This window comes from Hydra vulgaris, chromosome 12 (assembly GCF_038396675.1).
Source record: "Hydra vulgaris chromosome 12, alternate assembly HydraT2T_AEP".
Taxonomy (NCBI): domain Eukaryota; kingdom Metazoa; phylum Cnidaria; class Hydrozoa; order Anthoathecata; family Hydridae; genus Hydra; species Hydra vulgaris.
In genome coordinates, this window is record NC_088931.1 from 39,612,173 (window position 1) to 39,626,897 (window position 14,725).

General features: G+C 24.8%; 1 protein-coding gene across 2 annotated transcripts; it reads right to left on the reverse strand.

Moving 5' to 3' along the window:
* Window positions 1–216: 216 nt before the first annotated feature.
* LOC100206919 (G2/mitotic-specific cyclin-A) lies at window positions 217–13,927 on the reverse strand. 2 transcript variants are annotated; one of them, XM_065813196.1, is made up of 10 exons: window positions 13,793–13,927; window positions 13,482–13,716; window positions 4,790–4,922; window positions 4,529–4,683; window positions 1,998–2,221; window positions 1,846–1,921; window positions 1,562–1,696; window positions 948–1,061; window positions 611–744; window positions 217–524 (listed from the first exon to the last, which is right to left on the reverse strand). In XM_065813196.1, the coding sequence occupies exons 2-10, from the start codon at window positions 13,680–13,682 to the stop codon at window positions 476–478; spliced, it is 1,221 nt and encodes a 406-aa protein (XP_065669268.1). In that variant the 5' UTR covers window positions 13,683–13,716; window positions 13,793–13,927; the 3' UTR covers window positions 217–475. The 2 variants fall into 2 exon arrangements, with proteins under 2 accessions (XP_065669268.1, XP_065669269.1); XM_065813197.1 differs by having other exon boundaries at window positions 13,818–13,839.
* Window positions 13,928–14,725: the final 798 nt, after the last annotated feature.

Sequence of the window (14,725 nt, forward strand, 5' to 3'; positions counted from 1 at the left end):
TTACTTAAAGTTTTGATCAATGAAAAGTAAAATCAAAAAAAAAAAAAAATTATGGTCTTGGAAAAAACATGATTCTCTGAAAAAATGTAAAATAGAATAGAAACAATTCATGAAAAACAATGTTGATTTGGACCCACAATTACTCTATTAGTTTGGTAATTAAAAAAATTAACAAAAACAACACAACCAAATCGATAGAAATAACAGAAAAAAAAATAATACGAATAAATTTTCATCATTAAAACGAGAAATATACAATATATCGGGTAAAACCGTTTTAGATAAAATTAAAATAAATAACCAAAATAAGATGTAAAAAAGTAAAAAATCATTAGCTCTTAGATTTTTTAGACTTAACGCACCTTTATTTCAAAACTGCAGTCTACACAAATTTATGATTTTAGATAAGTGTCGACTGACTTATACTATATTACAAACGATTACTTTATAAATATGAGCGTATACTAGAGATATATTATATACAAGGCATTTCTAGAGGCGCAATCGAAGAAACACAGCCAAACCTAAATAAAGATTAAAGAATTTCATTTTATCAGCTCAAGTAGAAATTTTTATGTTAATCACAAAAAACAACAAAATCAAGAATTACCTAGGCGATTTATATTTTTGTTGTATTGCTTGTTGTGGGTTAGTGGACGCAGCTTGATGCAGTAAATGTATGTCATGCAAGCAGCTCTTCAAGTCATTAATATTATACCCAGAGTAAAACTCTAACGTTGGTGTCTTAATTTTACAAAAAAAAAAAAAACACACACACATTCATTTTCGAAAATTCATTTACAAAATTTCAAAAACACAAAAATTAAAAAAAAACACACGAAATTAACAGTATCAATTAAAAAAAATAAATTGCTATCTTCGAAATAAAACAATTTAAGTTAATGCAAATATGATTATAATAAAAAATTAAAAAATGTACATCCTACCCATGGTATTAAATTCAATATGTGATTAGCAGAGCATATTGATGACGCGGCAATCATAGAAGGAGGATATTTAACAGATATTTCACAATTTATTAGTGTCAATTCAGATAGATACTAGAACAAATTATGCAGCTGTATATATTTTTTCAGTTTTAGTTTCAAAAAACTAACTTAAATACGTTTACTTATCAAATACTTATGTAATCCATTTAACTGTATCGTCTTTAACACCTCAGTTATTAACCTTATTAGAGACTTAAAAGAAAATGATTTTAAAGAAAAAATCCTTTAACACCACTCTAACAGTGAGTAGTTCCAGAAAGAGAAAGAGGAGCTGTAAGAAAAGTAGCAGGACAGGAGTTGTAACATTGCAAAAAATATGGGAATAAAAAAATAAATCAAATCAGGGCTTTTGGGCTTTCTTTAAAATCGAATTGCTGAATTGTTATAAAAATTTGAAACATCAAAAATTTAAATAAAAATGCAGCATAATGCTAATTCAAAGTTAATCTATTTATTTCATAAAATAAAAAAAGGCAAATATGACTAATAATCAAAAATTTTAAAATAATAATTTCAAAAAACTAATTTAAAAACAACAAACAATAACTTACTTCAGCTAAGTATTTTTGCTGACTTTCTGGTTTTGCATTAGCAGCATATAGGTATCGACTAAGAAAATCTCTGCAAGTGGGCACACTTAGATCAAAAGCAAGGGTTTTCAGTATCAGATGTTCCATTCGCAAAACCTATGCAAATGACAGACTTAAAAAGTATGACATCAATTCCAAAAACTAAAATAAAATTATTTCACTCAATAAATCAATTAATCCCTTTGTAAAAACTAAAGGAACATACTTGTTTTTCAGAATAAGTATCAGCTGTTATATAAACATACTTGTTTTGCAGTATAGGTATCATCTGTTATATATACAAACTCAGCAACTTCTGGTGGATATATTTCTTCAAATTTTCTATTAAAAAAACTTATTTTTATTTTATTTTTTTAAATAAAATATTATAAAGAAATAATGTTAAAAAAATACTTACGCAGCAACAAGCATACAAGCTGCGCCGACAAGTTGAAGTTTCCCTCTTAATACCGACATATGCGACAAAAATCTATCAATATAACTGACTGATAAATAAAGTGTTTGCGGTATAAGTTTATATTCCTCACTAACTTCTACTAACCAATCCACTAAAATTGCACGCATACTGCTGTTTATGTCAGTTTGTTTTCTCATATAATTGAGTTTTGGACGGTATTTTGCCTAAAATATTTTTAAAATTAACTATTGAAACAAAATAATGAAAAAAAGTTTGAGACTTATAGTGAGAATTTCATAAATACGAATCTGTATCAGAGCAATGCATTACAAAAACTTTATCAGGCGTGAAACTGCATAAATGAATACTGACACAAGTGTACAAAAAAATTTGCTAACACTGGCATAGGTGCAAACTAATAATTTTAATAAAATTAAGTAAGTGTATATAACTGATAGAAATAGTATTTTGCTTTTGGTTGGAAAAGTTGTATTTTCATTTTTTATATATGTATTATATATACATTTTATATACATGTAAAAATAAAACAAATACATTTACCAATCTTGATTTTCCCAATATCTAATTTTTTAAAATATAATTTAAAAATATTAAATTATTCTAAATTTTTTAAAAACATTTAAGGGACAAATTAACTCAAACTTACCAGAAATTATGTAAAAAAACAAACAAATTTACTGCAACAAAAATAGCTCAGTTCATTAAGACTCTCATAACTAACATGTTTTAAATATTATTTGTATAAAACTGATGTTAATCCAGGTAATACTAATACAGGATAAAAATACCTATTTGCATGCCAAAATTTAAAAAATATAGAAACGAGTTAAATAAAAGCACATTTTAATGAGGCAAATAAAATTGCACTTAAATTAAATTCAAAAGCAGGGAGACAGTTTTTACTTTAATTGAGCTAATTTAATAACTATTGCATTTTTTCAAAGTAACATTTTTTTTGTTAAATTACAACGATCAAGGTATATTTTAACATTTTAACTTTATATTTATTGATTTTCAATGTTTAAAAACTATTTTAAAAATGCTAGTCAAGCAACCAATGTCACTCCGCACGCAGGGTGACATTGGACATGTATAGAGAAGATTATGGACATCTAATAAATAAAGACGCGATTTGAACAATGATAGTTTATTTTTCATTTATAAATTTTTGCAACTGGTATTCATCCAAATTGCACTTAAAATATCATGTCCTTGAAACAATACATCAATGGCACATTAAAATTATCAGCATTGAAGTCATTAAATCCATCATCATGAAGGTTGTATGTACTCAGGTTATATATATTATTGAAATTAGTTGTTACATCAATAGTTATTAAATCAATATTCTGATCTTTTGTCTTTTTGATATGGTTGAAGAGTCTTGATTTGCTTAAATTATTAGTTTGGATATCTTTTACAGCTTTCCTTAAGTTTCCAGGTGAAAATGTATGCTTGGTTTTTCTCTTATAGTTTCTGGTCATCTTTTGATTAGCTGTGATAAAAATGATAATAAAACTTGAAACTTGTTAAATATGTTAAACTTTTTCGTTTATTCTAGGTAACTACTACTCTTTAGTTTAGTGCTATGACTTTTATATACATTTACTCAAGAATTCCTTCGTGCACAAATAATCTACAAGGGAAATATGGTGTTGCAATCGCTAATGATTGTGCAAATAGAAATTTACAAAACTTTAATTTAATAACTTTAAATTTAAAAACTTTAATTTAAAAACCATTTGTTCTAAAAAAAAATTGAATTAACTCTAGCACAATTCATAACTAGGATCTGAATGATTCACTTTGAATTGAAAGTTTTACATTAAAGAACCAAAAAATCATTTTTCTACTCTAAAATCTGTTTTTTAGCGGGAAATTGTCACATAACTATTTTAAAGCTAAGACCGTATGTCTACCAACATATTGACCATAGACATCATTATCTAAATGTTAACAGAGTAGGAGATTTCTAAGTGTCCATTTTCTCCTTGTGTCCTCTCCGGTCTCCCCTACAAATAAACAAACTTTAAAGACAAGCATTTCTTAGTGATTCTTGTGGTCTGAAAAATGTAAACAATGTTAATTCTAAATTTGTATTCGTCCAACCTGACAGAACAATAACAAAAAAATATTTGCCTGACCAGGTTACTTTGTGTCAACATTGTTGGAAAACATAATGAAACTTATTTTCATAAAAACTTTTACCCAGGAATATAAAAAACAATGCAATTTGGCCCAATGCAATTTGGGATAACTTAATTTGCCCTTTGAACATTGTTGAATGATTTTAAAAAATGCTTCTTTCTTATTTCAAACTTTAAATTTAAGGCCTTTCACAACTATCAATTATAACACAAAAGCTACAGAAAGATCTTGCAACTATTGCAACACCTTAATGCAGGACTTGCAACAAATTAACTTAAACACAATTTATGTACAATAGACGTTTTGCTATTAAAAAGTAACCATTAAGTTTACATCCGAATATTTTATAAAATAAAACAAACCTCTGATTTCTTTAAGTAATTATGTATATCTTGAGCATACTCAGGAAGTTCAAAAACTCCATGTAGCTTGGCATCTATATCTTGAATACTATTTATAGCAGAATACTTTTTGCAACTATCTTCAGAAACAAATGGTGAAAAAACCATAGGAGATTCTAAAAAATTTAAAATAATATACATTTATTCATATTTGTTTATAATTAATTGTCTCAATATTTGTGCATTGCATATCTTTTTGAAAATTGAAAAATTTTTTCCTACCTTTTAAAGTATCAAATGTAGATGATTCATTGTGAATATTCTCTTTGTACAATACAGACTTTGTATCATGTATTGAACTTGACCATTTTTGTACATCGCTTGCAAACTTGATATCTGATATACTTTGAAAAGGCTAAATAAATATGTAAAAAAGTATATGAAGCGACCTTCATTGATTTGAGGATTTGAAATAAGTAAAAGGTTTATTATTTGGTTCATGCTAAAAGAAGATTGGTCACAAGATTTAGAAACTTGAGTTAAAAACTTCTTTTATACATAGTTCTTTATTATTTAAAGAATCAATTTATTTTCAAAGATTGCAATATTACAATATGTCAATATTGTAATAATATCACAGTGTTTAATACCACAATTGTAGTTTTATAAGGAAAATTTATCATAATACAGGGTTCAAAACAAAAAAACTAGATATTGGCAACCCCGAACCATTTTTAAGAACCTCCTGAGGGAGCACCACAAACAGTACAACAGTCTATAAAAAAAACTCATAACAGAAATGCACAAAAACCTCTAATATCTGCTCTCTTTAGTTAAATCCAACTTAACTGCCCTGGCATTTGTGATAATGAATTTATATTATTTTTAAATATATTCATAAGGTATTTATATATTCTATTATTAAAGGGACAAGTCTCGGAATTAGTCTGTGGACACCATAACATGGCAACAATCTTGAGCCCTGATGCCTCAATACATAACACAGCTACATAGCTTTCTATCTATATAGTAACAACTAGCTACAAACTGTTGCTAAATAATTGCTAGTCAGATTAAGCTTGCAACCTTTGGCTAATTGTATTTATCTTTACAATTATTGTCATCCAATATAGTAACATGGTAGTGCTAACCCTAGAAACATAATAATGCCCTACCTGGGCATTTTATGTTTCATTTTTATGGACAACACTTTAAATTTTGTATACAAAACTCAAAGCAAGATAAACACAATATTATGACAAATAGCTTAAACAGATTCTTGAATGAATAAGATATTTTGCAATGTTTCAACCTTTATATTTCTGCCCTCAAAACTAGGGTCGAAATTCAGCAATGCCAACCTAACTACCGATCTAATGTAAGACCTTTGTATAAAATTTTTTTTGCCAACCTTTAAAAGAATGAGGTCGGCAAATTATTGCCTGCCTCATTTTTCCTGATTCCGAGAGTTGATATTTACACACACACACCATTGTTTTTGTTGTTTTATTTGTTTTAAATGCAAGAAAGTTTTAGTCAAGAAAGTTTAAAGTTAAGTATCATGTACAATGTCATATTGCCAGTATCTGATTTATATTATAGTATCTATTTATTGTGTTTTTTCATTAAATAAAGTTAAACTTTCTTGTTTGTTTTTAGTTGTTCACTGAAGTAAATTAACTTTTATTACTCATTTATGAGCCTTTTTGAGGGAAAAATCCACATAATTGTTTTTTTATTCAATTATAAAAAAATCTTGCATAAGCTCTTTAGCATAAAGCACTGGGAACTATTTTATTTAATACTGAATGTGAACTCTTTATTATTATGTCCAGAGAACTTTTTATTATGTCCAAATTTTTATTATTATGTCCAGAGAAACAATAAGCAAAAATAAGATTAAAAACATTTTACTTTTACATTTTACATATTTTTTAAAATTTAACTTTTGAAAATTAAAAAACAATATTCACTAAATTTTACTAAACATAATCATAACCTTAAACTAAAATCTAAACAAAAAACCATAATTTAAACCTTACAAAACACTTACTAAACATAAAATTAATGTTAAAATCAAATATAATATAAAAAATTTAAATTCATATCATGAAAAGGAAATTAAAAGAAAAACTATTACAATCAATTTTTCAAAGTTAAAAAACTATTTCTAATATGACTTTATAGGCTAGCAAAAATTACTTAAAAAATGATTTTAGATTCTAAACATAAATATTTTATGTTAGAATTACAAACAGAAAGATCAGATAGCGGCTGTTACCTCAACCAATGGAGATGCTGGAGAATATGTTTATGCTTAAGTCACTTGTTATTTCAATTTTTTCTATTATTTATTGAATTTTAAATATCAATTAGGTCTCCTTATTTTTAAGATGAAGTTGTAAGGCTAGAAAAAAAGTACAACATGCAACCAAAATTGTTCATTGAGAAATTTGAAATATGAAGTTAAGTTATAATATTTTGGGTTTATACATCTTTTTAGCAAAAGAACGATAGGAGATTTAATTAAAGTATAAAAGATTTAAAAAATTGAGAAAGCATAAGCAGATAAATTCAAACCTAAGGTATTTTATTTTAACAGAGGTAATTATTTCTAGCACAAAAAAATAAATTCAGAGACATAAATTCTTATTCAATAGTTGTTTACAACAACTCTGTAATAGCAGAATAATTGAATATTTTCCAACCTATAATAAAATACTAAAATATTTACAAAATATAATTGAATTTATTTCACTATTTGAATTTAGAACTCTAAATATTTGCTAAACAAAATATACATTCAAAAAAATAATTATTTATGCATGGCAATGAGAAAGACCTAATTCATTTCTACTAATAACATTGAAATTGGAGTTATTTTAAAACTATATTCAATTGAACTCATTTTTAGGAGAAATCTAATTTGCAATCTTTCAAAAGAAGAAATTGAGCATATTGCACTGTCAGCTTTACCATTATTGTTAATTGTAAATTTAAATTAACATTTTTTGCAATAAACACCGAATCATTTACTAACTTTAACTTTTTCTGAATACTCAATGACAAGTTACTAACTTGAGTTAAGCCTTAATCAATTTAAATAACACAAACTATGTGATTTTCTTCCAGATGTTTTTTTTAAAATAGCGTTATAGTAAATGTTATATTAACTGACTGAGATTCAAAATGTTCTTTATAAAATATGAATGTAAAGTTTATATTTTGAAATTAAAAACCTAATCAATTTCTAATTGCTTTTGAACGCTTTCATTTTAGAAAAACCCAAATCTATTTGATTTACTTGCGAAATGTAATGGGAAAGTAAACTTTGAAGTTAATTCAATCAATAAAAGTTCTGTTTTTATTACTTCTAAATATGGCTGGATTTTTTGAAATTCTATATTTATTTTATAAAGCAAAGAAAAAAATCATTCAAATAATTGTTACAACACTTTAAAATAGAATATACATAAAATGTATTATAACTTCAAAACAAAGTGAAAAAGAATTAAAAAAAAAGTTTAAACATTCCATAAAAAGCATAATGATGATAAGATTAATTTAAAAGTAAGGCAAACTGGAAGCAGCTAAATATTTGACTTTTTCATAGTCTTATACAAACTGTTTAAAAAAATACTTTTTTGCAGAGTTAAACAAAACCAACTAGTTTAAATAATATAAAAATCAGTGTAACAGCTTAAAAATTTTAATTTTAGGCATTACTTCAGGTTTCCTGAAAAAGAATAAAACTTTATAATTTTGGGATGACTATTATGAGAACTTAATGATTTTTTAGAACAAATTAGAGTGAAATTTAAGATATTATTAGACAATATACAATGAAGTAAGAATTTTTTAAATTTAGGTTTAGGAACTATTTACCCTTTAAAGTAAATAACAAACAAAATGGAATTTAAACAACTAGTCATATTTTTTTGCCTCCTCAAATTGTTTTGCTTTTTTGTTTTTCATCTTCATCTTTCAACCGGCATTTAGCTTCCAGGTCAACTTTGTAGTGTGAGTGAGCTAATTTAACTGATTGTATAAACAAGTTTGTTATGGGAACAAGGCTCAAATTAAGTGATTGCCAATTGCGATATACAAAAACGCTTCCGGGCTTTAAACTTTAAGCTTGATAAAACCGTAAACTCTTTATTACTTTACTCAATATTCAATAAAAAAATATTTATATTGCTCTTGAATTATGATACAAAATGCATTATAAAATCATATTATTATTATTATTTATTATTTTTATTATTATTATAAATTATGATTTAAACTTTTAGATTTTGATTGATTTTATAAATCATCAGATAAAACCAGAAAAATAAAACATGTAATAATAAAAAATAACTGCTAATCATAAGAGTTTAAAGGAATTTAGCAGTGATCAAATATTTTAAATCAAAGGAATCACAAAAAAAGATATAAAATACTTTTATATCTTATTTAAATCTTAATATTTTCTTATAAATAAAATGCTTGCAACTCTTTGCAGGTATGTATATAAAATTAAAGACAGGGAGTCAATATATAAACACTAATTTAAACTATTTATAGTTATTTTAAAAGAAAACAAAAAAACTTTAATAACTTATTTTAAAATATATATATTTTTACTTTTATTTTTATTATCAATTAATTAATTTTTAATTTAAAACATTTAAATTCATCAATAAATAACTCCTCAAAGTTTCCCCCTAAACAAAAATTAATTTTAATCTTTCATATAATACGCAAATAACTTTAGTATAACTTTTTATCGTTTGATTTTTAACCGTAAAAATTACCAAGCAAATTTTTTGGACCTTTAATTTTTTTTTTTCTATAACTTTTTATTTATAATCCTTAAATTACCTGGTGTTTAAACAAACAATAATTTAAAATAAGTAAGTTTTGACTGTTATTATTAAGTAGTAAACTAATTATTATTTTTTCATTTATTTTTGCAATATGATAAATTGATTGTTTCATTAATAGTGTTCACAGTTTTTAATAAACTGAGAACTTGATGACCAGAAATATTTTCAGATATCGCAATTAGTGATCACTTAATTCGTATCTTGGGGAATATTGAGTATGGATCCAAAACTTAATATGGTATCTTTTATAAACCTCAAAGCCGAAAGTGTATTGGGATCAAGTGAAGTACCATATAACTGAATGTGTTTAATAATAAAAAACCTGTTCTCTGGGGCACTATTTCCATACAAAAGCGAAGGGATGTAATATTAGGAAACTTAGGCGAACCACTATTATTTAAAATTTTAGACGCAAAAGATTTGATTAGTGTATCAATATCAAAACTACACAAAAATTTTGAAATCACTGGAAGATTGGCAAGCCCAAAAGACTTGTTGTTTAAAGTTGTAGTTTATAAAATTAATTTTTTTTTTTTTAAATTTATATAAAACATTTATTTATTTAAAAGATTTTTTTATATAATTAAATAATATAAATGTAAATTTATACAAGTTTCATTGATACTTTAATTGAAATCATTTATTTAACTAAAAATGTTTTGCTTATATAAAAAAAGTTAGTAGAGATAAATGTGTTGAAGTCATTTATTGTTAACGTAAATAAAAAACCATTTTTTTCAGCACATTTTTAAAATGTTAAAAACCGTGGTCAAATCGTCAAAACAAAATATTATTTGCGTGGTCATAAAAATGCTTGTTTTTGCATGCCTGGCCAAGCCTGATTGATCTTTCATTTTGCAAAATATTTATAATTCTGATTTATCTTTTGGTATTTTTAATAGTTGATTTAAAAGATGCGGTCATCAGAAGGAATTTTATGAAATATTTACAAAGATTTTTGGATTGTTCTAAAATCTGAGAACACATTCTTTTGAGTGTCAATATTCTTGTTGAATGCCTTTAAATAAATTGTGAAATAATTCTTGTTAGATCGTCTATTTCTGAACAGTAAGATCTTCAGGCAGCAGAATATTTAAAGAAAAAATTAACATCAATTAGGTAAAATTTATTGAATTCTGCATCAAAAAAGAATTTTAAATGTTTATTTTCACATTCTTGCCCTTGTTTTCCTAATTTTAATAAGAAAAATATCTTTTTAAATTTCATTCTTTTAAATGGTTATTACAATTTCAATATTTTGACCTGATTTCCTCAAAATGGTTATTTGAGGAAATCAGGTCAATATTGAAATTGTAATAAAAAACTCATTTTTCATATTTAAGAATTTCAAATGTTAGTTCATTAACTTGTCATACAATTATATACATTTTCAGTTATGTACAGGAAAGATGCGTGATCACATTAAACTCTTGACTAGGCATATAATTTTTTTTTAAAAGCATGACCAAGGCTCTTTAGATAATTAAAAACATGTTGAAAAAAACTGACAACAGAAAAAAAATATATAAACAAGCTAAACTATTAAAAAAAAAAAAAAATTTTAATGAAAGAGAAAAAAAAAAAAAAAACTATAGCTCTAAATAAAAAATCAACTAATATAAAAATGAAAAACCAAAACTCTAATAAAAAATCATTTTTAACTATGCTTATAATTACATTAAGGTTGAATAACATAAAACTTTGATCTTATTTAATGTTTTTATAATATTAAGTGAACTCTTTTAAATAATAAAAAAAAAACTTACATCTAATGATCATATAATTAAAAAAAACTTAATACAAATTATCAAAAAGTATTATATAAGTGAGTAAACTTTACTAAATAGCATTTTATTTGTGAGCACATTATTTGTATGTGAGTACAAATAATAAGCCTTAAGTAATAGCAACAGCATTATAGTAGTGACAAAAGCAGTAGTAACGATGATTTCAGTTCTACCTTGGAATCAGACTTTTAAACATTTTATACACACACATATATGCATATATTTATAAAATTCTATTTAAAGTGTTTAGGGTAGTATAAAAATAATCAAAAGTTTACAAAACAATAAAATAATTTATTGAAACACATTTGTTGTCATTGTTGTTTATATAACTATGAATATAAATTGTTTTAAAAAAATTACATTGATCATTAAAAAAATAGAGAAAAACTTTAAAATAAATAAAATTATATTTTATTTAATTTAAAGTTTTTTTCTTTTACTGGAATTGTAAAATTCAGTTAAATGGGCTTGCTTAACTAAACATGTGTAAGTGAATAAAATATCAAATTGTTTGTTATTGGAAGATCAAACAAACACCATTGTTTAAGAAAATAAGAAGTTCACCAAAATATTACAACATATAAAAAAAACAAACTGGAAGGACTCTAAACTATTTTGCAGCCTATAAATCAAGGAGTCATTCAATCGAAAGTTGTTGAAGTGAGACATTTTGAAAAAAACTCAAGTCAGACATTTCGAGAACTTTGCTGAACTGAGACATTCACCAAGTCAAACAACATATCTCTTAAGGGTTTTAATCTTGATTTGGTTATCCTTAAATGTTAAAAGTTGTAAATATGATGTTACTCCATTTAGTCATTTGTAAAAATAATTTTTGGAAGTATTTTGGCAAGAAACTTAAATAAGCATTTTGGCAAATAACTTAAAAAGTTTTTTCGGTTGAAAAAACATCAAACATCTTCAACTTCTTTGACTGCTTGTGATGCAAACTACTTAGCATAAAGCTCCTTTTTGCATAACTTTGTTTTATAACAAGAAATATATACACACACACACACACACACACACACACACACACACACACACACACACATATATACACCAGGGCTTCCACTATTAAAACTGAGGCTAAAAGTAAGGATTTTAAGGAGATTGAAGGAGATATTTTCCTATATTTAAGGAGATTTGATCATGAACAACAATTTTTTGAAAGAAAAAGTAAGGAGATTTAAGGAGAAAACCATTACATTAATAACAGAATCTTATTTTTTTCAATAAATTTTAAATATAAACAGAGAAATTATCATAAGTTAATACATTACTTTTTATATATATATAAATATATATATATATATATATATATATATATATATATATATATATATATATATATATATATATATATAAATCATGTTAGTGCATTCTACAAACAGAGTGCTCAATGTTCTAAAAGAACAGAGCAATAAAATAAAAATATATATAGGTTTGTATAATATAAATATATTGTATTATATATAAATAAAAATATAGGTTTGCCAACTATTAAAGAACTATATAATTTTCTTTGTTATTAATCAGTATAACACAAGTCAACAATTTATGTTTTCTAAAATCTCTATGAAAATATGCATGTTTTAAGACCTAGGTTGACATACTTTTGAATATTTTTATTTTTGACAATATTAGGATTTTACTCCAAATACTAAAGATTGAACCTAAATATCTTTACAACTTGACGTGATGGTGAAAAGTGAGTTGCACATTTGAAATCAAAATAAGAAATGCTATTAAAAAAAACAAATTGTTTGCTCAGCACCAGAAAAAAATTTTTGTTGATGACCTATGTAATCTGTTCACTCTAATAAAGTTTCCTAGACTAAAAAAAAAAAAAAGTATATTTAAGAACTTTTAAGGAGGTTTTGTATGTATGTATATATGTATGTATGTATGTATGTATGCATGTATGCATGTATGTATGTATGTATGTATGTATGTATGTATGTATGTATGTATGTATGTATGTATGTATGTATGTATGTATGTATGTAAGTATGTATGTATGTATGTATGTATGTATGTATGTATGTATGTATGTATGTATGTATGTATGTATGTATGTATGTATGTATGTATGTATGTATGTATGTATGTATGTATGTATGTATGTATGTATGTATGTATGTATATATATATATATATATATATATATATATATATATATATATATATATATATATATATATATATATATATATTACTAAGAACATTTAGACAAAATTTTAATTCTAAATTATTACTTTTAAATTTACTTTACTTTTAAAATTAAAGTGTTAAGAAAGAAACATATAATCTCACTTTAAGTTTTTCTTTGGCTGCACGATTCGGTTGAACTCTGCTTCCTTGAACATTTGATATAGATGCAAGAGGAACTCTTTTAGACTTTGATGTAATAGACTTATTATGTGCGTGTTTTTCGTCTTCTAACTTAGCTTTCTTTCCAATGTTGTTTTTTAAATTAGCTAAAGTATTGGTGTCTTGGTATATTTGTATAGACATTGTGATATAGTTTGTGTTTTCAAATAATTAGTTTCTGGAAAATTTAAAATAAGAAATGCAATTGACAAAACAAACCTAATCAAAAAAAGTTAGTAGAAAAAAATTTAGACCTTATGATTAATTGTCTCATTTTACCGTAACTAACCGAACTCTACAATGCAGGATACAAAATTTGAATGTTTCTCACTAAACGCGGCTCGGCCCAGGTAACTTTTCAACCAATTAAAAAATTTATTTACTTATCTATATTCCTTCTACTTGTTTCTTTCATTTGTACTTATTATTTCTTTCATTTATAACTCATATACCTAAAACATGTCATTTAAACAGTAGAAGTTTAAAGTTTTTCATAAAAAAAGAAATAATCTACATAAATGACAGAAAAATTATAACGACAGCTAATGTTATAATTTGATATAATAAAAAATTTAAGAAGAAACGCAATAAATCCTTATTAACTGTTTTATACCTACATTTTGTTTCTTTTTCAACATTGCTTCGAATATTTTCAAGGTTTTAAAAGTATTCATTACACAATATATATTGAGAATTATGGTTGACTAATAATATGTATTTTTACAACGGTTTGTATATACTCTTATCGTATAACTATACTATATTCTATTTAATACAAAATATTTTAATGCTATATTGTCACTTGCCAATCTTGATAGATTTTTAAAAAGTTTAAACTACCGCTTAGAACCGCAATTTATCTATGTGAAATTTAATTTACGAAATTTTTCTACCAATCTTAATTTTTTTAGAAACGCGTGTGTTATCTAAATCCTTTTTAAATCCTTTAAAGCAATATACAAGTGTAATTCATAATTTGTCTAATAAAGTGTTTAAAATGTATTTATAATCCAACGTTAAATTAAGCCATGAATTTAATTGACTTTATTGATTATATTGGGTCCCGATCACCTGCTTGAAGTTTTTAGCAATTATCTTAAGCCATTTTGGCGATTAGTGTTCTTTATTTTGTTACACATTGGTACCAAAGTCGAGCAAACGTTTTTTTGACGTTTTAAGTTTTATTG